This window comes from Gossypium hirsutum, chromosome A06, assembly GCF_007990345.1.
Source record: "Gossypium hirsutum isolate 1008001.06 chromosome A06, Gossypium_hirsutum_v2.1, whole genome shotgun sequence".
In the NCBI taxonomy this organism is placed as follows: Eukaryota; Viridiplantae; Streptophyta; class Magnoliopsida; order Malvales; family Malvaceae; genus Gossypium; species Gossypium hirsutum.
The window spans coordinates 35899837-35925356 of NC_053429.1; the positions used below are offsets into that span (position 1 = coordinate 35899837).

The 25520-nt window shown below is 32.3% G+C and overlaps 1 protein-coding gene across 1 annotated transcript; it reads left to right on the top strand.

Annotated features, from left to right (window-relative positions):
- The first annotated feature begins 19016 nt into the window (after positions 1-19016).
- Positions 19017-23967, top strand: LOC107893658 (alpha/beta hydrolase domain-containing protein 17B). Its single transcript, XM_016818713.2, has 5 exons — positions 19017-19569; positions 20621-20657; positions 20809-21045; positions 21149-21196; positions 21391-23967. Exons 1-5 carry the CDS (start codon positions 19271-19273, stop codon positions 21694-21696), a joined length of 927 nt encoding a protein of 308 aa, XP_016674202.1. The 5' UTR covers positions 19017-19270; the 3' UTR covers positions 21697-23967.
- Positions 23968-25520: the final 1553 nt, after the last annotated feature.

Here is a 25520-nt window from a genome sequence, read left to right on the forward strand (position 1 = left end):
CACCTCCCTTTCTTGGGACCCTACTTGGTGCACGGTTCTCATTCACTTCTTCAATTTTTCCTTTAAAAGAAAAACTATGGAGAATCAAAATTATTTGTTTTAAGATTGATTGATTCTTATGAATGGATATTATAAAATTATTATCGCATGCCATGCATATATCGGAAGCATGTCCTTTAGATTAGGTAAGAATGCCACTAGGACTATTATATGATCATTCTTGAAATTTGTGATAAAAAAAACTTTGTATGTTTTTAAAATATTGAGTGAGAGAAGGTCATTGAACAAGACGTATGACCTTTATTGATGGTCCCTAAGTGATAGCATGATAAAGTTTCGAGCCGGTTTCTACCTTGGCCGCACCCTAAGGGTAAACTTTATCATGTGGGTTCACTAAATGGGATTTCCTTTTAAGGACAACTACTCGTGCATAACTTTTAGAGAGATTGTTCCAAGAATGTTCATGATGGGTGTTGAGTCAATGGTTACACACTCAAGATCATTTCTTATTAAATAGTTTCTCAAGAGACGATATTTAAGCTAGAGATGATGGCCAAACGTTAAACGATTGTTAGTTCGTGTGGAGTCTTGAGAATTAAGATTCACAAACTGATTGGATGTAATCCATGTTTTTGCTAGTTAATCATGGGACCCCAAGACGACATGGTTGATGGGCGTGAGAATGATCGTAGCAACAAAAAAATAATATTTTTTCAAGGTTTTAATACAAGACGCGTGCATCATACTTGTTGAAATGAAAAATATTTACTTAATACAAAGATAGTAATTAGTGGATCTTTATTTTTTTCATTTCAAATATGTCTCCTACTCTTCTCATTAGCAATCTTACTGAGAATAAATTAAGTGGGGATAACTTTCGAGAATGGAAACAGAATTTGCTGATAGTTCTTATTTGTGAGAAACATAAATTTGTTCTTGACAAAACGTGCCCTTCTGAAACTCAGCTCAAAGCGAGAATTTGCTAGAGAGATTCTAACTCGATTGCTCAATTTTATATGTTAGAAAGCATGAGTATTGTGTTGCAAAAGTAACACGAGAATTTTCGTACTGCCAAAGAGGTCATGAAAAATTTAGAAGATTTGCTCAGAGTTTAAATTGCATTAGCTTGATAATCCGCTATTAACAATTTGATGAATTCTTAACAGAAAACTGGCACTCCAGTCAAAGAACATATGCTTAAGTTTATGGGATTCTTTGCGGAAATGAAGGACAATGAGGATGAACTAGACGTGAATACGCAAATTGAAATAGTGTTCAAATCCTTAACCAATGATTTTGTTGGTTTTAAGGCCATTTACAGCTTGAGGAACAAGGCGCTTGCCTTGACTTAGCTCATGAAAGAATTACAGTCCTATGAGTTGATGCTAAATGGTGGTAAGCCAGTTCAGGAGAAACCTGAGGCAAACTTAGCTGTGGGCCCTTTATCCTCTAAGGGCAAATAGAAATCTAAGTGAAAGAAGAAACTAACTAAGTCTTTAGTTCCACCTCGGATGGATAGGAAAAAGGCTAAAAAGTCAAAAGTTCCTAAAAAAATCAAATGTTTCTTTTGCAATAGGAAAGGGCATTACAAATCAAACTGTAAGAAGTATTTGGACTACCTAGCTGAACATGGCAAATGTATGGAACTCTTTGTGGTTGAAGCTTGCTTAGTGGAAGAATCAATTGACAACTGGGTTATTGATTCTGGAGCCACTAACTATGTGTGTGTTTATTTACAGGGGTTTAACAAAATAAGAAGTCTGCGTGACAAGAGCCTCTCGTTGTGGATTAAAGATGGGAGTTATGTTTCAACTGAAGTTATGGGAGAAGTTATTTTACACTTTGATAATTTTAGTTTGATAATTTTAGGAAGATTGTTTTAAAGAACGTTTTTTATGTACCTCATTTTAAGAGGAATTTAATTTTTGTAGCATGTTTATTTTATGACAGTTATACCGTGACATTCAATAAATGGATTGCTATTCACAAAAATCATTCTTTAATTTGTAATGGATGGATGAAAAATAATCTCTACTTTATCAAACCAAAGAACTGCTCAATGTTTCAAACTGAAATAGTGAATAAAAAGTTTAAAACTTCTCACTCTAATGAGGGGTACCTATGACATTTAAGACTTTGTGATATTAACCAAGAAAGAATCACTAGATTTGTGAAAGATGGTCCCTTAAGCATGCTTAAGGAAGTTAGTCTTCCATGTGAATCTTTCTTAGAAGGTAAAATGACTAAGAGGTCTTTTAGTGCGAAAGGTACAAATGCCAACCAACCTTTAGAACTTGTGCACACTAATGTATATGGTCCCATGAGCATCAGTGCCCGAGGAAGTTACGATTATTACGTGAGTTTTATTGACGATTATTCTCGATGGATATGTGTATCTAATGCGCTGCAAAAACAAAACCCTTTATGAATTTTAAGAGTTTCTTGCTAAAGTTGAAAAGCAATAGGTTTATCCATAAAGAATCCTCGGTTTGACCAATGTGGGGAATATTTGTCCAATGAGTTCTTAGGATACCTATAGAGAATGTGATTTTTTCCAATTGACTATTTCAGGCACTCCAAAGCAGAATAGAGTAGTTGAGAGAATGAATAGAACCTTACTTGACATGGTTAGTTCAATGTTAAGCTATTCACAACTTCTTATTTCCTTATAGGGATATGCGATACAAATGGCTTACTATATTCTAAATGATGTGCCAACCAAGTCTTCTTGTAAGACATCTTATAAACTACAGAATGCAAAGAAACCAACTCTAAATCTCTTTAAAATATGGGGTTGTCCAACACACGTTTTGGATAAGGATGCAAAGAAGTTGGATGCACGGACAGAATTGTGCGTGTTTGTAGGATATCCAAAAAGAACAAAAGGAGGATTATTATACAATCCAAAATATAATATGATTGAAGTTTCTACTCATGATACTTTCCTCAAGGAAAGCTACATTAATAACTTTAAGCCTCGAAGTAAAGTGGTACTCGAGGAACCTTCATGAGTGGTACAAAAATCAACGAGTTCAATTCTTGAGAAAGTTGTAGAAAGACCTACAAATGATAAATAGTATAGGGGAATCCGTCGTAGTGGCAGAGTTTCTAAAAAACTAGACTTCTTCATCTATTATGGTAGTATTTATAATACAGAAGCCAATCATGAGGATGATGATCCATTCACTTACGAGGAGGCTATGCAGACATTGATTCCAAGCTTTAGAAACAGGCCATGGATGCTGAGATGGATTCTATAAAATCCAATACAGTGTGGGAACTTGTAGACTTACCGATTGGGATTAAACCCATAGGGTGTAAGTGGATCTATGCAGAAGGGAAAGTGGAGACACACAAAGCTAGACTTGTAGGGAAAGACTATACATAGAAAGAAAACATCGATTACGATGAGTCCTTTTCTTTAGTAGCCATGCTCAAGTCTATCCGCATACTCTTATCCATTGCCATTACTCTCAATTACGAGATCTGGAAAATGGATGTCAAGACAATATTCTTGAATGGCTATCTTGATGAGACTGTTTACATGGCTCAACCCACTAGTTATGTTGTCAAAAGAAAGGAGCAGAAAGTTTGTAAACTGCTAAGATCCATTTATGGACCTAAGCAGGTACCCGAATCCATTAGTATGAAACATTTTCTTTTCCAAGTGAAATCCCCAAGTATATGAAAAAATGAAAAAGTGCTTTCATTGTTGTGGAATAAGAAGCCTTCGTATCTTAGCACATGTATTTAATTTGTTCGAGGCTATTAGAGTGGGATCCACTTTTTGGGGAATATGAGTCGAAGCAATAACAAGAATATTTCTAGTGGAACATCTTTCACAATCCTTAGAGAGATAGTTCACTAATAGACCGAGGGATAAGTAATTCGTCTTATTCACATCTAGATCATGAATGTTTGGATTCCACTCATGGAATAAAAGATTTTATCAAACGATCATGAATTTTGGATTTGAGTAAAACACTAATGAACCTTATGTTTATAAGCGTATAGAGGACAAAAATGTTGTCTTTTTCATTTTTTATGTCGATAATACTCTACTTATCGAAAACGATGTAGGAGAATTGTCATCGGTTAAATTATGGTTAGCTTAACAGTTTAGCATAAATGACTTGGGTGAAGGTAGTTATATTATTGGAATTCAAATCCTTAGAGATCGAAAGAATAAAATGATAGCACTATCTTAAGCTTTATACATCGATAAGGTACTGGAATGTTTTGCAATGACTGATGCAAAGCCAAACGTTCAGCCGACTGCATCAGGTTTTAAACGGAGTTATGTGATTGACTTCCAATGTAGTTGGGAGAAGTTTCTGCCTTTAGCTAGTTTGCATATAATAACAATTTTTAGTCCAGTATTCATATGGCACCTTACGAGGCTTTGTATGGTCGTAAGTGTCGTACGTCGTTGTGTTTGACTGAGTTAAGTGAGCGATGGATTTTGGGTCCTAAGTTGGTTTCTGAGACCGAGGAAAAAGTTAGATTGATTTGGAATTGTCTTAAGGCAGCTTCTAATAGAAAGAAGTCATATTCGGATCTAAAAGGAGGGGTATTGAGTATTATGTGGGTGATTATGTCTTTATGAAGGTATTTCTATGGAAGAAAGTTCTACGGTTCGGACGTAAGGGTAAGTTGAGCACTAGGTTCATTGGGCTGTATCGAATTTTGAAACGTGTGGGACCAATCACCTATCAGTTGGAGGTACCTCTAAATTTGGACTATATTCATAATGTGTTCCACATTTCCATGTTGAGGCGGTATCAGTCTAACTCAACTCATATTGTTTCTGTCGAGGAGATTAAGGTTAAACTAGATTTAACTTTAGAGAATGAGCTGGTTCAAATTCTGGATCGAGATGTGAAAATTTTAAGAAGGAAGAGTATTCCTTTAGATAAGGTTCCGTGGTGGAATCATGGCACTGGGGAAGCCATTTGGGAACTTGAGGACTCAATTCGTTAGCAATATCTGCACCTGTTTGAATCAAGTAAATTTCGAGGTCGAAATTTCTTTTAAGGGTAAGAGTTTTAACGTCATAAAAATTTAATTTTTAATTTGTTGGTTTTTATCATTTGATTTGGTCTGGTTGGGTGGTTAAACTTTTAGAATATCTGCTTAAGGTCTCGTGTTTGAGTCTCTGTGTGCGTAAGGAATATCTTTCTTTTTCTTTCTTACTCTCTAGCAAGCTTGTGGATAAGTTTAAATTAAATTTAAACTTTATAGGAGAAAAAACTGACTGGTTGGTTAGAAATATATTTTGTTAAGGATTTGTTTTTATTATTATTTTATTTTATTTTAAATTTGTCTTAATCTGTTACCCTAGGAATTTGCTCCCTGTCCTTATGTTTCTTCTTTTATTATTTTTCTTCTTATTTTTTTTCCCTACCATCCTTTTTTCTATTGTTCTTTGCCAAGAAAATGTAAGTTTGATTTTGGTTTTTTTGTTGCTATTTATCAATTCTACTCTGCTCATATATCGTTGACTTTCAATTCTATCCTTGCTGCTCTGTTTCAGTAAGTATGCGAGATAGAAAAAGTGGTTATTTTTGCGTTCTTGTTGAGAAATTGCGGGTTTCATTTTAAGTGAAGAGATTATTTGACTCTGTTTATTCATTGTTAATGATCGATTAGGGGAGAATTGTGACACAGTTGGTATTCCTCTAACAGGTTGAGTCGGGTGTTGCTGTTACGTGCAAGGGTAAGCAATTAATTCTGATTTGGGGCTGTTGTGGTTGTGTGGGTTTTTCGTGTGTGAGTTCGTTTGGTATTTTAGGTTAAATTGAGGATTTTTTTTCTTTAAATAGATTCGCTACCATTGCTAATTTGGTAAACTAATTGACGATTTTAGGTTTTGGATGGCTTATGAGAAGTTTGGCATCAGAATCAGGTTAGGTGTGTAAAGAAAAACATGAAAAATAGCGGACGACGAAAGCCGACAAACTGCATAGTCGATGCCACGCGGCCGTGTGTGACACACGGTCTGGGCTATTTGGGCCATGTGGACCACACAGGTGTCTTGGCCCAAAATCCTAAATTTTTCCTTAGGACCATAGTTATCGTCTAAATCGAAGGTAGGCCTTCCGTAGGGTCGATATGTGATATGTTATCTATAATCTGAAAAATGTTGTGTATGTTTGTATTTGTCATGATAAGCATGAATATCATAAGTATATATGATATATGTTAGTTCTGTATTTGTATCTGGGATGAGATTTGTGCTATGGAAGAAGTGTGGGCAGTTGTAATAACCTACCGTATTTGGTGGCACAACCACAAGTATTTCTGTAAACGGTGATAAACCGCCTAATAAACTGGCAGCTCAGCTATAAACATTTTGAAAAGTGTCATATCGACACTAAATGGTGTGTAGGGCTAAATTGGTATTCAATACCCTATATGGTGTGTAGGGATGGTCGGAGATAGTGTGTAGCGGATGGGGATAGGATTGTTAATTTGCAGCTGAATTTGATTCTGTACAAGATATACGTTCTGTATCTGTTCTACTATGATATAAATCTAAAATTAAATATGTAATTTTGTTTAGTTTAAAGTTACACACTGAGTTATGAAAACTCATTTTCTGTTTGTCTGTTACTTATAGGTAACCCTCAAATTTAAGCGGGTTAGTGCGACGGGAGCTCAGTTATAACCACATTTTTGTAAATTTGATTTATTTAAATTTGGGTTTGAGAGTTTTGTAAATTTTGGATTGTCTGGACATTTTGGACTGCTTTGAGTTTTGGACTCTATTTTCGTATTTTTCATAATACTGTTTAAACGTTTTATCGGCAATAATCACTTTTCTACAAAAATAATGGATTTCAAACAACAAACAATGTTTTCCAAAGTTTAACTTTCTAATAATTTACGTTGCAAAGTTATACGTTTTCAGAAAACATAAATAAACAACTTTTTCAATAAAACAACTAAGTAAGATATTTCTTTCAAATAAACCGGGTTTTCGTTTTATAAAAGTTTATGATGTTTTCAAAATGTACGAAATCTAGATTTTCAACCATGTTATGGTAGCACCTCCAGATCTGGCCATTAAGTCTAGGCTGGATTTGAGGTGTTACAACAAATGACCTATGGTCATGTTTATTAAATAATTATACATAATTATAGAAAATTATTTAAAATTTATTAAGAATTATAAGAAATAAAAAAATAGGACTTATCAACTTGATTAATTAAAAATATCAACTGAATTAAAAAGATGCATATGTGTATATATGGGTTTATTTGAATTATTTAAACATGCTATATAAGTCTGTGTATATATATGTTAAAAATTTTAATTATTATTTTAAATTTATTATAATTCTTCATAATTGTAAATAATTATATATTTTTTATAATTATTTAAGAAATTACTTTAGAATGAACCTAGACTAATAATTGTTCAGGTTCATTCGAGCTTGGACAACCATTTGTCTAGGATTATTCTAGGCTTTGTTTTTAATAATTTTAAAACTTTTTCTAAAACTTTTATAGTTCTTAATTGTTTTTAAATAATTATCTATTTTTTTAATTAATGTTTTTGAAAAACCATGTCTAAGATGAAATGAACCAACCAAAACAACAATTTGTTCAAGTTCATCCTAGATGTGCTTTTTTTTAAAAATATTTATAAAAATATTTATTTTTGAGATTTTTTTATTTTTTTAAATATTGTCATGTTAGCATAAGGTACATGTGGCATGTCACGTGTTAGTGTTTGGGTCTTCCATTAGCCACATCAACATTTAACAGTAAAAATGGATGAAATTTTTAACAGAATAATAGATTTGCTCTTTGATTTAATGTACAAAGACTAATTTATCATTTTTTAGTAGAAGTGGTAAAATGCAATTTTACTAATTTGTCCTTTTATCTAATTCTACTCATCCCTTAATTCTAGGTCACTTACATAAAAAAATTGAGAAAAGCCAAATCATCACTTCAAGCACATATAGATGTAATTTTTAACAGAATAGCTAATTTGCACTATTTCCTAATGCACCGGGGCTAATTTGCCTAGTTTTTAAGTAGATGGGGGAAAATATAATCTACTTCCTAGTACAAGAGCCTCAATGGTACTTTTACCTGTGAGATGCTAATTAATAATTGCACTTTAATATTTTTACCTTGCCTCAATGTTTTAAAACTCAAACTAGTGGTTGAATTAGTCCAACTATTGGTTCTCGGTTCAATTTATTTAATCATCGATCCAAAATAGTTTAATAAATAATTAAAACTTCAACTGTCGATTTTTTATCTCAATTTTCAATTTTTTACTTGTTCCAAACGGTTTGCTTCATTGTTAAATCCATTTAACTAGATCGATATGCTAACTAATTTTTGGTTCAACTTATTCAACCTACCGATCCAATTTAATTCCAACAATATTGTCCTACCTTGATCTCTTTATTTGAAACACAACATTAAGCAACCGTCAAAGCAATCACCTCAATCATCAACGGAGTGGAGTCAACAAAAGAATTTATCTTTTACAACATGTAAACCATAGGTTTTTTTTGGGAGATAAAAGATAATTGAATTAAGTAATTAGTATGGTATCCATAGATATATTTTTTTTGTATTGGTATGTATTAGTATCATTTCGATGTATCGTTTTTGGTTCATCAGATTTTTAAAAAGATTTTTCATATATAATATATATTTTATATATATGAAAATATATCTCAATTGCATACATAAAAATATATAAATGTATAAATTAATTTAAATGATTACATTTTTAAAATGTAAATATAAAAAATAAAAGTAGTTATAATAATTAAAAATTGATCTAAAAACAAAAAAAATTCATACTAAATGATACAAGTCTGTGGAGATTTGCCTCGCATTTCAACCAAAACAAGGAGCGACGTTGCGACGAGGGAAGAATCTTCATCCCAACAAGAAGTCGACTTCATGACGAAAAGAAAAGCTTCATCATGACAACGCGATCGGTTCTTCATCCCGATGATACAAAAGCCACGTCACAACATGACATCATCTTCTTTAAGTTTCTCGGTTTTTTCTCTCAATTAATATTTGTTTTAGGTTCCCACTTAAACTTTGATTAACCTTGGGATATTCGAGTCATAAAAGCTATGAATTTTAGCCTATAAATAGGCCTTAGTTACCCTAGTTTTAAAGTACATAAATATACAGATTGAGAGAATTTTGTGTTTTTTAAGTTTGAAGGCTTTTTCTTTCGAGGTTTCAGGTTTTCCTTTCTTTAATTCTCTCCATCTTTGTACTTCTTTTATATTAGTGAAATCTCTTTTTGCTCATGATTTTTTATCCTCTTTGAAGACTTTTTCCACGTAAATTTGTGTGTTCGATCTTTTAAATTTCTTCTTTACTATCTTGTTCTTTGCAAATACGGGTTTATCCCCAACAAACTGATATCAGAGCTTGGTTTGATTCCGCATTCAACCTATTCAAAGATGGAAATGACAAGGCTTGATATTGAGAAGTTTGATGGACTTGCAAATTTCAGTATGTGGGAAGTTCGGATGATGACAATACTGGTTCAAAACGGTTTGAAAAATGTCATTATAGGTAAGAAGCTCGCGGACATGGATTAGTCTGAATGGGAAGAGCTTGCTAAAAAAGTTCTATCTACAATTCAAATATGCCTCACAAATAATGTGTTATAGGAGGTTTTTATGGAGAAAACAACATTTTCACTATGAAGAAAACTGAAAGCCTTATATATGACAAAATGTCTGACCCACATGTTAGTTCTAAATCATCGTTTATAAACGTTCAGAATGTTCGAATGTGAGTCCATTAAAACTCACATTAGTGAATTTTTTACTCTTCTAAATGACCTAAAGAATCTCAAAGTAGATATCAATGACGAGGATTAGGCTATGTTGTTGTTATGTTCTTTGCCCCTTCTTACAAAATGTTCAGGGAAAACTTGATTTATGGGAGATATAATCTCTCATTCGAGGCCGTGAAGGGAAATCTACTAAGTAAAGAAAAACTTGATAACGAGTTAGGCCCAAATAAGAAGTCAGATGGGTGAGCCTCAATTCTAGTTACAAAGGGCAGGCAACAATCCAAAAGGTCAGATTGAAGCAGGTCTAGGGTAAGATCATAATCCAGAAACCGAGACAAATAATATGGCTATTGTAACAATAAAGGCCACATTAAATCAAAATGTTACAAACTTCAAAATAAAAATAAAAAGGGATGTCGAAAATGATGAGAAAGGTAAGCACAAAGTAGAAGTTGTTGATGCTAGTGTAGTTGAAGAAAGAGGTGATGATTTCTTGTTAGTGCCGACGAGCAAAAAAGAGGTGATGATTTCTTGTTAGTGTCGATGAGCAAAAGCTCCAAGCTTACTTCCGAAAGGATTCTAGATTTAGGGTGCTCTTATCACATTGTCCCAACAAGGACTGATTTTCTACGTATAGTTCTATTGAATGTAGAGTTGTGTTGATAGGGAATAATTCTTCATGTAAGATAATCGAAATAGGAACAGTACAAATCAAGATGCACAACAAAATTATTCGGACACTGTCAGATGTCAGGTATGTACACAACTTAAAGAAAAAATCCTATCTCAATGGGAATTTTAAACTTTAATGGTTGTAAGATTATTATCGAGTCAAATAGTTTAAAAGTTTCTTGTGGAGCTCTCGTTGTGATGAAAGGATAGGAAAAGAATAGCCTTTACGTTTTGCAAAGGTTAATGGCAATTGGTGTGGCTATAATCACTGAAGAAGAGCCAAAATCGTTATCATATTTTGACGAGGACCACCATGACATCGTGATGATGATTTTCTCTATAGATTACGAAGTAACCAAACTATAGCACATGCGACTTGGTCATATGAGTGAGAAAGGTATGACAACATTGTGTAAAAGAGGTCTTTTTAAAGACACTAAATTTGGAAGGTTAGGTTTTTGTGAGCATTGCACTTATGGGAAACAAACATGAGTAATTTTTTATTTAGCGGTATACAAAATAAAAGCGACTCTTGACTATATCCATTCTGATTTATGGGGTCTGACTCCTAACACCTCAAAAGAAGGTAATAGATATTTCCTATCTTTCATTGATGATCAATGCAGAAAAGTTTGGGTTTATTTTTTGAAATAGAAGAATGAAGTTTTCGAAATCTCCAAGTAGTGGAAAACAATGTTAGAGAAACAAATCGAAAAGTCCGTGAAGCAGTTGAGAATGGAAAATAGTCTCTAATTTTGTTCATCGGAGTTTAATGATTACTACAAAGGAATAGAGAGATATTGCACCATTGTAGGTACTCCGTAGCAGAATGGAGTTGCTGAAAGGATGAACAGAACCTTGCTTGAAAAAGCCTGATGTATGCTTTCTAATGTAGGCTTAGGAAAGAAATTTTGGGATGAAGCTGTAAACTTGGCAAGTCATTTGGTGAACCGATCTCCCTATCCAACATTAAACTGTAAAGTCACAAAGGAGATATGATAAGGTAATTCTCCCAATTATTCTAACTTTAAAATTTTTGGTTGCCTTGATTATGCAAAGGTTAGCCAGGGAAAGCTTGAACCCAGGGTCGTGAAGTGCATATTTTTTGGGATTATCTGCCGGTAATAAAGTTTTTAAGTTGTGGTCCTTGAAAACCAATAAAACAATCGTTAGTAGAGATGTTACGTTCGATGAATCTACTATGATTCGTTTAAAATGGGGTTACCTACATTTAAAGATATAACAAATCAGTGTGTTTCAAACAAGATGGAGTCGAAAGAAGAAACAGTAAGTGACTTCACAACAAGAGAGATCAAGACGTCATAACTTCATGACAAATAGGGACGTCATCCCGATGAAGAAAATCATGACGCCGCGATGACGTGACAAAATTTTGGCTCTCACGAGACCAAAGTTGTTTCAATTCAGTTTGGGACTTCATCCTACTCACAGGTACCCTCACCATCTCAATTAATGAATTATAAATTGGCTCATGACAGGAAAAGACGAGAAGTTCAACCAACATAGAAATACTGTGAAGGGTACCTAGTGTGATAAGGAATGAAGTGGAAGCAAATTGAGTTGTTTGACTCAAAAAGGAAAGATTTGGATATGATTTGAAAAGAAGAAATAAACAAATTTAGTAATAAAGAAATCAAAAATAGTAAAAGAAGAAATTTGAGAATAAAAAAAATAAAAAAAAGAAATAAATTAGAAATAGAAATTAAAAAATAACAAAGTGGAAGATGGACGAGTAAACCGATGGATATGATGGATAGAAGGATAAATGTCCAATTGAACCCTTTGAGATATAAATCCCAACAAACTCAATTAATGGCTCTAATCAACCCTCCAAGAAATAATCCTTGGCAAATTGAAGGGTAAAGAATGAATTCTCACGACTCCTTGAAGAAAATCTAGAAGATAACTACTTCTAAAAATCACAAGAGAGAAATCTTGCACAAAAAACAAACTCCCAAAATTGAAAACTTTATTAATGAAAATAATTGTGTGTCTAATAAACAATGAAGAAGCCTTTATACAGGCTAGATAATTACATCTAAATAAAACTTTAAAGTATACAAAAACTCTAATTAATCTAAACAAGAAGTAGTTTTAAACAAAACTTTCTTATTTATATAAAACTCCTAAATAACTTAAAATACTTAATAATTATTAAAAATTCGTAATAAAAAATAATAAAATAATAAGAGCTGATAAATACAATATTGGACTTATATATAATAAAAATTAAGTCTAAAAACTGAACCCAATATGATTTAAACTTGAATAAAAAGCCCAAAACTCGTAATGCCCGTCATAACTTGAGCTCCTGGACTCAAAATCGAGTGATTCAAAGTTCGTTTCGAAGATAAGAGATATATCTTTGAATTCCATGAAGACATCTCAACCCAGAAATTTCTGGATCCCATCCAAAAAGTTGTCGCAAGTCTGCTGATTTCCCAAACTCAAAAATTGGCAATTTCGGTGAATGAAATTTAATAAATTTCACTCCATCCATGCATGTGTCATAGTGGCATATGCTCTAAGTGTTGTAGAGAGTATTGATTTAATCAACCCTTCATGTCATTCTGAGGCAGTTTAGGCCTCCGATTCTAGCAAATGGCTCGTTGCTATGGAAGAAGAGATGGAATCACTTCAAAAGAACGAGACTTGACGACTAGTTAAACCACCCATCGGTAAGAAAATAGTTGGTTGCAAATGGGTATTTAAGAATAAGGAAGGTTCGGGTTCAAACGACACTAGATACAATGCAAGATTGGTCACAAAGGGCTACAATCAAGTGGAGGGAGTTGATTTTCATGATGTTTTCTCACTTATTGTGAAATATACGTCTTTGAATTTTATTGCATACAGTCTTAAGTTATAGTAATTAGATGTAAAGACTAATTTCCTTCATGGTGACCTTGAGGAAGACATTTACATGCAGCAACCAGAAAACTTCAAAACTGAAGGTAAGGAAGATCATGTCTGCTTTCTACGAAAATCTTTATATGGTCTAAAATAGTCTCCTCGGAAGTGGTACAAAAAGTTTGACGTATTGGTTTCGCTCAAAGTAAGCATGACAATTGTGTGTATTTACAATGTCTTGGTGATGATTCATTCATATATTTGCTACTTTATGTTGATGATATGTTGATAGCAACTAAGGATTCGTTAGAATTTGAACAACTTATAACCATGCTTAACTCTAAGTTCGAGATGAAGGATTTAGGCGCAACAAACAAAATTTTAAGGATAGAAATTTTAAGGGATAGATGTTTCGAGAAATTGTTTTTGTTGCAACATAGGCACATCAAGAAAATCTTTAAGTGATTTGAGATGCAAGACTCAAAATCGACAAGTACTCCCTTAGTTGCACACTTTAGACTTTCAATTTCAAGTTCCCTTCAAAATGAAGAAGAAGAAATATGCATGTCAAAAGTACCTTACTCAAGAGCAGTTGGAAGTTTAATGTATACAATGGTATGCACTTGCCCCAATATTTCACATGCTATTAGTGTTGTTAGTAGATACATAGCCAAACTAGGTAAGTTACACTAACATGCGGTTAAGTGGATTTTCAGATATTTACGGGGTACTTCAAACATATGCTGAGAGTTCGGAAGAAGCCAAAAGGGTTTTGTCGGCTATGTTGGTTCGGATTATGCAAGAGACTTAGATCGAAGGAGGTCTATCACAGGTTATCTATTTTCTTTCGGATATTGTGCCATTAGTTGGGAAGCAACAGTTCAAGCTATAGTGGCCTTATCGACTACTGAAGCAAAATACATGGCAATTACTGAAGTAGTGAAAGAAGCAATTTGGTTAAGAGGCCTGTTTAGTGAATTGGTTAACGAGAAAAGGGGTAACTGTCATACAATGTGATAGTCAAAGTGTCATACATCTAACCAAAGATTAGATGTACCACGAAAGGAAAAAACACATAGACATTCGTTATCACTTTGTTCGAGAGGTTGTCACTCAAGGAGATGTTCAGATTCACAAAATTGGCACAAAACACAACTTGATTGACATGTTGACAAAATATTTTTTAGTTTCAAAGTTCGAGCAATGCTGGAACTTGGTAAGTATCCGAAAAAGATCTAATTAGGCCATAATAAGGCTTGTTAAAGGAGTTCAGTCAAATACAAGTCAAGGTGGATATTTATGAAAGTTTGCCTCCCATTTAAACTAAAACAGTGAGTGATGTCGCAAGGAGGGAAGACTCTTTGTCAAGCAACTGATATCACAACGAGAAGAAAAGCTTCATCCCAACGACACGGTCGTTCTTCGTCCCGACAATGCAAAAGCCACATCACGACATGACAATGTGTTCCTCAAGTTTCTCTATTTTATTCTCTTAGTTAAACTCTGTTTTAGTTTTGCCACTTAAACTTTGATTAACCTAGGGATATTTTAATCATAAAAGCTACGAATTTCAGCCTATAAATAGGCCTTAGTTACCTTAGGTATAAAGTACAAAAAAATATATAGATTGAGAAATTTTTGTGTTTTTTTTAGTTTAAAGGGTTTTTCTTTTGAGGTTTCATGTTTTCATTTCTTTATTTATCTCCATCTTTGTACTTCTTTTATATTAATGAAATCTCTTTTTACCCGTTACTTTTTATCCTCTTTTGAGGAGTTTTTCTATGTAAATTTGTGTGTCTGATCTTTTCAATTTCTTCTTTACTATTTTTGTTTGTTGCATACATGGATTTATCCCCAATAAAGTCGATATGTAAATGTATAAGCTAATATTAACGAAAATGAGTAACACTTTGACCAAAATCAAAATTAAACTGCTTTATATTGATTTATAATAGAAACGATACTTATCGAGCCGCACTAAAATGATATGAACTATCATGAATTGAACAAATTCTATTGATAAAATTTGTCTATATAACGAGGGCTCAAAATTGGAATAATTGTTAGAGATTTATGGAATTAGCGAGTTTAGGTTAAAATATGTTAAGGTATCTCTATTTTTCATAAATTAGAATTTGGTCTTTATATTTTTATTTCTAAGAATTTAGTTTTTGTACTTTTAAATTTTAAAATTTAAGCTCAATTGTTAACATTATTAAAATTATTTTGTTAAATTTAGGTTCATTACAACACCATCTTTTTAGTTATATTGCTAATAAGTAAGTATTTTTTTATTTTAAAATGTCACACCAATAAATTTAACAAAAAATATTAACAGTGTTAATAATTAAATCTAATATTTAATATTTAAAAAATAAAAGACTAAATTTCTAAAAATAAAATAAAGAAATTAAATTCTTAAAAATAAAAATATAAAACTAACTTCTAATATTGTAAAGAGAACAAGAAGTTATGAATAAACCTAAAAGGAGATTTAACATCTGTATTTGTGCAAATACTTATTTTTTTTAATGTGACATATTTAGTTTGTCTCATCTTTTCTGTTACTCAGAAATTTGAGATCTCGTCTTATTATTTTAATTTATATGGTTTGATGACTTTATTTCTATAATTGCATAATTAAGTGTGAATTTATGTTTAATTAATAATAAATTTATATGTGATTTAAATTTTATAAAATATGATAATAAATCTAATCTTAGTATTTACCTTTTTTCTGTTACTTCATTTTTTTTATTTTGGCTTTTAATCTTCAAAACCTAGTAATTATTAGTTTTTTAGATAAAAAAATATAATTTAACTATTAAAATCTAAAGACATTAATGTCACAATTCGAATGATAGTTCATGTTTACTCCATAAAAATTCAAATAAGAATTTAATAGAAATTTTTGAAAAATTTTCATTATTTTAAAAAATATTCATGTTGTACCTGAAAATTACCATTAGGCCACCCCATTAGTGTCTTTAAGATTTTAACAATTTAATCATTTTAAAAAAATAATAATAATTTAACTAAATTTTAAAGACAGAAGATAAAAATAATTAAAAGAGAATTAAGACTAAAGTGATAAAATAAATATTTAAAACTAAATTTATCATTAAACAAAAAATTTTAAAAAAAAATTAACACACTAAAATTTTAACAAGAACAAAATCTAAATTATTTGGCATCAACTTATTACAAAAAAATGATTTAGGCTTCTATGACATTAGCCACTAATAAACAATAGCATGAATAAATTAAAAAAAGTTAAAGTATGTTATAAGTTTTTATGTTTTTTATAAATTTGAAATTTAATCGCTATATTTTTATTTTTAGGATTTAATAATTTTTATTTTTAAATTTTAAAAAACAAGTTTAATTGGTAACACCATTAATTTTTTGGTTAAATTTATTAGTGTGATATTTTAAAATGAAAAAGAAATACATACTTAGTAGTATATGTAATTAAAAGCAACTTTATAATAAACATAAATTTACCAAAAACAATTTAATGGCGTTAACATTTTTATACAACTCATACACCCTTAATAAGAACAAATCACTGTCACCTACACCACAACTCAAACCCACAAAGTAAGTTGTGGATGAACACCGAAGTTTAAGGGTGTTAACAATTGTACCTTGTATTTTTAGATAATAAAAAAAAGTTGAAGGACCGTCCTTGATGCCTGTTTGGATACATGAATTTGGGTCAAAAAATTTGAAATCAAATTTCTTAGTTTAGAAAACATATAAAAAGTTGGATTTGAATTCGGGTAAAGTCAAGTCCAATTTTATAAGAGTTCTATTTTGAAATTCAAAATTTATTTTAAAATTTAAAATTTTCAAAATTTAAAATTAATAAAAAAATATGAGAATTTATTTGTTCTCTTTTCTTTTTCTTTTTTTTGTTCTCTTTTCTTTCATACTTCTTTTAGAATGCAAAAAAAAAAAAGGAAAAAAAAGGAAGAAGATAATTTTACTTATAATATATCATCAATGAAGCTCAAGATTTTAAAAATTGGATTGATAGGCGAATAGGCCAGACCACCGGTTTTGGTTCAACTGGTTCAATCGATCCAATCGGTTCAATTAAGTAAATTATTAAAAATAAAAATAGATAAAAATTAGTCCAACCATCGGTTTAGCCAGTCTGATCGGTTCAACCGATTCACAAGTCAACTAATCTGGCCTTTTATTCTAGACTGGTATCCTGACCAATTCTAGATCCAATTGGTCTGATTGGCCTGTCCAGTCTTGAAAATAGTGATAAAGCTTCATGTATTTAATTTGATACAATATAAATATTTAAAAATTTCATTTATACTGTAATTTCCATATTTTTAATTTGTAAACCCCTGACTTTTAATTTATAGTTTTCGTAATTTCCATAATTAGGCAACTAGTTTGTTGTTCCAATAGATTCGATCATTCTATCGGTTTGTTTGGTACGATGGGTTTGACTAATCTATCTAATTCTATTAAATAAATCATTAAAAAATTCATAAAAAACTTGGTTCAACCAATTCAATTATTCAATCAATGGGTCTGTACCAGTTCCAGAGTCAATTGGTCTAATGTCTTTCTTCAAACCGATACTCTAATTAATTCTTGATCTGAATAAATGGTCTAGTCCATTTCAAACAACAATAATCAAAGTCCTCTGATAGCAAGATAAATTCATATTTTTAATATATTTATTTTTGGCGAATTATCGAATAAAATGCTATTAAATTTGGATTTTTCTTATCAAGAATAAAGTTGTGTGCTGAATTCAAACTCTAACAAAAAGGGGTTAAATTGGAACAAAAAGTAAAGAGGAGGGCTTGATTGAAAGATTGAAGATTTAAGGATGACTGGATAAAGATTGAATGGTTGAAGATTTTTTTAAAAAAAAGCGTTTGAATAAAGATTGAATGATTTTTTATATTGTTACAAATTTGTAATTAGTTTAAATTTAATCTCTAGTTTAAATTTAGTTTTTAAATTTTAAATTATTTAGTGATAATATCTAGAATTATTTAGTGATAATATTTACGAAAAATCTAGTTAAATTTTAGTATTAAAAGTGTGATCGGATTTAAATGACCCACACGGTTGAGGCCGTTAATTCAAGTTAGACTTTTTAGATCGTAAGGTTATCAAAGTCTTAAATTACAGGTACGTGCCATGTGGTTGGAAATTCGACAAAGGTCGATTTGCAGGTGATATTGGGATCGGCCATGTGAATTTGATCATACTGTTCTATACTGCTAATTACTGTTATTTTATCGTAAGAATTTATATTTAGCGGTTTCGATGCCCATCATCCTCCTAACTAATTACTTTTTTTTTTTAAAAAATGATGTTAAAGATTAGAATTAATTGAAATCTAAATTTATATTTAAATTATCCAAACAGTAAATTTGGATTAAATCAAAAATTTTAATTTTCAAAAGAAAAATTATAAAATAATAAATTCGTAAATTATAAATTTCAAAGTTAAAATTTTGAAATCTAAATTTCAGTTATCAAACACTATAAGAAATAATAGTAGGAACTAAATTTCAAATGTTGAAAGAATATAGGGGATAATTTAACCAAAAAATATGTATTTTGGATATATATATATTAAACAAACAAAACCCATAAGGAAAAAAAAAAAGAAAAAAAAGAAGAAGAAGAAGAAGCACCAGTTATGACCAATACCCGAAAACAACTCCATCACTAACAGAAAATTTAAAGACCAAAAATCATTATCCTTTAAACAAAGCATTTGAGAAAAAAGAAAAGGGTAAACAGGGAGGGAAAAAAAAGTACTTCTGCCAATATGTTCATTGCATGTGTTGTTGTCCAGCTTCATATATGAAAATAAAAAACCGGTTTTGTTTTATTTATTAGAAAAGTTTTCTTCTCAATTTGATAATGCGTGTGTTGTAGAAGAAAATGGGGAACGTAACGTCGAATGTGGCTGCAAAGCTTGCATTTTTCCCACCAGACCCACCGACGTATAAAGTTTGCGGGGAAGAAAATGGGAAGCTGGTCATGCCGGGGGTGACGGCTGACAAAAACATGGATGTCAATTTAATCGACACCAAAGGTGGGAACAAGATCGTGGCCACGTTTTGGAGACACCCTTTTGCCAGGTTCACCCTTTTGTATTCCCATGCCAATGCTGCTGATATTGGCCAAATGCATGAATTGTTTTATGAACTCAGAGCCCACCTTAGGGTCAATATTATGAGGTATCCCTTTTTCCTTGATTTGGGATTTTTTATTTTCATCTCCTTCTATAGTTTTCTTTAATTTTGAATCTTTAATTTGGGATATTGATTTTGATATTGGTTTCTCTTTCATTTTTCATTTCCTTTCCAAAGTTTGTGTTTTTAGGTTTAATGTCTCTATTGTTTTTTTATCGTGTTTGCATATTCGTGAACCCTTCAACTTTACCAATGTTTGAAATAAGCCCTATATACATATACACAAACGTTGTTACACTACTTGGCTTACAGAGGTGTGTGACAATGCTCCCGATGGATGGAGAGCCATAAGTGATTGAGTATGATTGGAATAGGGATCCTTTGAGGGAATCGAGATTCAAGAGAAGAAATAAAAATAGCTTAGAGTGTGAAAGGAGAGAGAACTAGTCCCTTGTTTTGATGTCCATGGATCTTAAAAGGAATGCCTTTGATGATTCCTCGAATGTCATGTGTTGCTCTTATATTAGCCCCGTACTCCCTGAAATTCAGCCAACTCCTTGATGTCCTGTTCTAGTAGGTATGGATTATCATGTCAAAACACAAATATATGGTGGCATACGAAAAGGCATGTACAAGATATTATTCCTATGGTGTGCGTTTTCAAGGTCTTGGGTCGCAAGGTTTAGGGCTTGCTGGTGTTCTTAGCTCACATTGTGACTCTAAATCGTGGCTCTGGTCAGCGAGGTTGACAGGAAGTGAGGCGAGGTCATTGAGTGTAGGTATAACGATATACATACATACATATGCCATTCAATGCTTTCATGAAATAGCTTCATCTCCATTGCACCTGTGCATTAATTCATCCATGTCATTTTTACCCCCAAAAAGGGAAAATGAATCTTGGAAAACTTCGGTTGTTTCGTAATTTTTATCTATTGAATTGCATGTAAAAGGCTGAAATAAACAGTTCTCTTTTTCCATCCAAATCATAGCTAAAATGGTTTTTACAGGGCATAACCTATCAAATGCAAACTTTGATGTTATTATAATTGACTTTGGAAACTTCATTTCTAAACACATCTTTTTTTGCATGCAGTTATGACTATTCAGGCTATGGAGCATCATCTGGCAAGGTAAAAAGGATCAATGCATTTTTTATTTTCTTGTATTTCAGTTTTGGATTTAACTCTCAAACTGCTTGTAAATGTATTATATATTTACCCTTGTGACTAAATTTTGACACCTGATAAGTTGCTTGTTTTCTTTTTCCTGCTATTGCAATAGCCGACTGAGCTCAACACATATTATGACATAGAGGCAGTGTACAATTGTTTGCAGAAGGAATACGGGGTGAAGCAGGAAGACTTAATACTTTACGGCCAATCCGTCGGAAGTGGACCAACTCTACACTTGGCTGCTCGTTTACCAAAACTACGAGGAGTCGTTCTTCATAGTGCTATCCTTTCCGGCATTCGAGTCTTGTATCCTGTTAAGATGACATTTTGGTTTGATATATTTAAAGTAAGTTTGATTTTTGGTCCTGCACACGAAAAATCTATCATTCTACTTCAAACTTCAAAGTATTTCGATTCGCAGCAAGTAAGTTCTCTCCAAATATTTGCAGAATATAGACAAAATACGGCGGGTCACTTCTCCGGTTCTAGTTTTGCATGTAAGTATATTTTCCTCCGTACAACTTTTCTATCAATATACTGAAATAAGATACGCCGTGTTAGATCTAATCCTCCTAGATACCATATATCATCAAGTAGGTGAATTTAATGTTGATTTGCATTTGAACCGAGGTGTTTTTCGGTTTATTCCTCGTGCATATCTTGATGCATGCTTGTCAATTAACGGTTGCAGGGTACAAACGACGAGACCGTTGATTGGTCTCATGGGAAGCGATTATGGGAACTTTCGAAGGAAAAGTACGAGCCTTTATGGGTGAAGGGAGGCGGCCATTGCAATCTGGAATCATATCCGGAATACATTCAGCACCTAAATCAGTTCATAAACGCAATGGAGATGAATTCGATCAGAAGATCAAAACAACTTACTCCTAACCCCAGTATTACAGAACCAAAACACGACAAATGCTTGAGATTCAAGAAAAGGGTGGCTGCTTTGAAAAAGGGCTGTTGCATTGTTCCCAAGAATCGATCCTCTTGATAGCCTGCTTCACGGTGTATACGGCAACCCAAAGGTACATTTTGCAGCTTAATCTCTTTCCCTGAGATTGTAAAATGATAGATATCATAGATATGTAGGGGGAATTCTAGGACTCAAAAAAGTGTTCCATCAGAGTATCCCAAAGATCATATACAAAATTTATATATACTTGGTCTGAGTTTCATGCATGACTGGCGATACAAAGTGATCCATGTAAAAACTATCAACATTCAGATCAAAGAAAAATGGAAAAATACGTGGATTAAGCTAGTTCTGGTGCACTTTACAAGCTTAGAGTCACTTGACCAAAAAATATGTATATGTCCTTCTTAGGATAGAAGGCTATTGTTATGTGTTATGGCAATATTATACATATGGAACAAAGAGAATGGCATAAAATTGACCTCATATCTGATGAATGCCTTCGTGGTAAAGATAACAGAACAGAACATGACATGAATATATATATATTTCGTAGATTACGAACTTAGAGTAACTTGGGATGATATTATAGAGTAAGAGTTCCACAAAGAAAGTTCACAGGTGAAAATTCATTACATGATTGTATCATTTAAGGAATTAAGGCAACTACAAATGGAAAAAGTGGGAGATTTGAGGGCTTTTTGCCCCAACAAAACTGCTCAATCAACAACTTTAATGAGCCTGACTCCCACCCTCGGGGGTGTGCTCTTCCGCACCAGCCTCTTCCCAACTTCAAATCCGAATTCCATGAAATTGCTTCTCCATCTCATGGTCCTGCCGAAGGTTTCGATTGTCATTAAAAAGATGAATACAAAGAAATAAGGCAGACAGAATAAACTTCTAACCAGAGATTGACAGATCAGCCCAACCCTGCAAATGGATAAGCAATCACACATATGACCAAAAGTACAGGGTACCAAACAAGGAAACAACAGCACAATGTGCTACAGATTCTGCATGCAAGCTCATGAGTCATGACTACAAGTTCACATTCTCATAACATATAAGAAGGCACAATATCAAGTCCAAAGGAAAAGAAATATGCATACACACACAGACACACACACACACGTGTATGCATCTATATTATATATTACAAGCTGCGGTAACTCAATAGTCATTTCAGGACCAAAATCATTGGGGAAAAAAAAGGCAAACCACAGTTCTTTCGAACTATGAAACCTTGTCGCATCTTCAGTTTGCCCTAAAATCCAGAAAGCTTATCAAATATCTGAACTTAGTTACTTGCCTCCGTCATATGCATAAAAAAATGGACCTAAAACTGCCATTTTCCCTTTAAGTAATATCAATAGAGCCCTTGCGCACAGAAAGAGCTCAGTTCCATAGATTTAATTAGATCTTCGAACTTAAATCCAATTTAACAACACTAGTCAACAAACCCGAAACAAGCCAAACTGAACAAATAACCCAAAATGACTGAACAAAAGCCTCTGGAACCTTTTTTTTTGGTAGGGTAAGTAAGAATCATACTGTAAAAGGTTCATGCATTTTAGCCAGAGAAATTCAAATTCTAGAGCAGACCCAAAACCATCCAACTGATTCGCAATAAATTTTTCAACTTTCAAATGAAAATAAATAACATATCATTAAGATATGCTTTCAATTCTGCAGAGCATGATCTAGCAAGAGAAATTCCCCAATTCTGCTGCAAACCCCAAATCACCCAACTGACCTCACAATAAAAAAAAATTAAACTTTCAAATGAAAACAAGGTTATAAAAAAAAGAGAAAAATGGGAGGGGGAGGGGGGAGGGGGCAGGGGAGGCTCAGATTCGCCTTTTTTCAGATAAGAAATAAAGCCGGTGGCTGCAACAAAAACCAGAGTTGCCCCGCCAAGCTACGGCCTTTTTTTCTTCAAAAATCTGAATTTAATAACCCCACAAAGAAAAAAATCATCATTGCCTCGTTGAGATGAGGGGTTTTCGAGAGAAGGAGAAGAAAAAGAAGTAGAAAAGAAACAGTATAGCAGAGACTGAGAAGCAGAAGATAACGACGATGGTGGCGATGATGATGGAAGATGGCGGGCGTGTTGAAATGGATGATTTTAGTACACAATCAATGGGCTATTGTTGTAGATGAAGGTATATGTTGAGTGAAATCATAGGCTTCGCTATCGATCAGAGGAGGGGAGCAACCAACCTTTATAGAACCAGCCACCTCCCCTGAGAGCAATGCCTCATTCTTAAACTAATGAGCCTTCGTAAACCCTCAAACCTCCATGATTCCCTTTTATAATGTGTCAACCACAGGTCCTCCATGTTTCTTCATTAAAAAAAAAAAAAAAAGAAAGTTGAGATTCAAGAGCGTCTCTGGGCGAGTTTTTTTTTTTTTTCCATAAATGATTTACTTGTCTCTATAGTCCATAATTAAAAAAATCATTTTTGTTATTTATTTAAGTTTTTCTTTACTTTCATCCAATATCAAATCAACTCCCAAAGGTAAAAGTTATTTATTAACCTTATTACGGTGAATAGGTGGTATTCAACAATTAATTATTCTTTTAAAATTAAAATTAAAATTTTTAAAAAATTAAAATTATTAAAAAACATAAAATTTATAAAATTTATTTAATAATAAAAATTATAATAATATTCTATATTTTTAGAATTTTTTTTAAAATTAATTAAATAGAATACACATGTTATTAGGTCAACATTAACTTTTTTTATTATCTATTTTGAGTTATTTTGACAAAGATGCTAATTTAAAAGTTAAGAGAAAAAAATTAAATAAATTATTAAAATAATTTTTTTTTGTAAAGTTGAAGTGCTTGTGTGTGTTTGTTTCACTATTTCAAATCTATTTCACTATTTCACTATGTTTGCAAGTAAAGTGTTTGGGGTGAGTGATTGTAGCAATTGAGATTTTTTTTTGTTGAGGTTATAATTATCCCATATTGTAAGGGTAGATTGAATTTTAATTAATAGTATGCTAGATACATTATTAAATAAAAACCATTCACATTGAGCAAGGCTGTGTAGAGAAGGATCATTATTCAAATTGCATTAACAAATCTTATGTTTCATTTGTTCCATTGCATTATTCTATTACAATTTCTATGTTATACTACATAGCATTAACAAATCTTATGTTTCATTTGTTCCTTTGCATTATTCTATTACAATTTCTATGTTATACTACATAGCTCTAATTTGTGTTGGAACTTTATTTAAGACAACCAATTAGAATAAATAATAAAGTGAGAGCATTTTCAATTGGTATAATAACTTGACTTCAAACATACTTGAAAATCTTGTGCTCGATTTTGCAATCATGGAGTTTATGAAAGAAGACAATTTTATTTTTGAAGCCCCTTTGTTTGTTGGCTCATCGAATTATGCGTATTGAAAAGCCCGTAAAAAGGTTTTTATCATGTCCATTGATGAAGCTGCATAAGAAGTTGTTGAAGAGGGATGAACTTGACCAGCAGTTACAGATGTTGATTGTAACACTTGTTTCAAAAAGAAAAACAAATATATTCCCAATGAAAAAATGACAACTAATGGGAAGCCCAAAGCTTTATATGCTATTTTTAATAGTGCTAACATAGAACAGTTTAATGTTATTTCCATTTGTGAGTCAGCCCAATGAAAAATTTTTGAGGTCCTTATCAAAACGGGTTACCATCAAAGTTATAGCAATTAAAAAGGTAAAAAACATCACCACTCTCAAGCTAAATGAGCTAATAAATTCTATTTGAGATTTTGAATTAATTTGGAAGAGATTAAACGTGACAAGTTACGACTAGAAAAGAACATTACTTTCAATGTTCAACAAGCTATTCAAACTAAAAAAAATGGAGGAGTTGTTAATGAAATTAA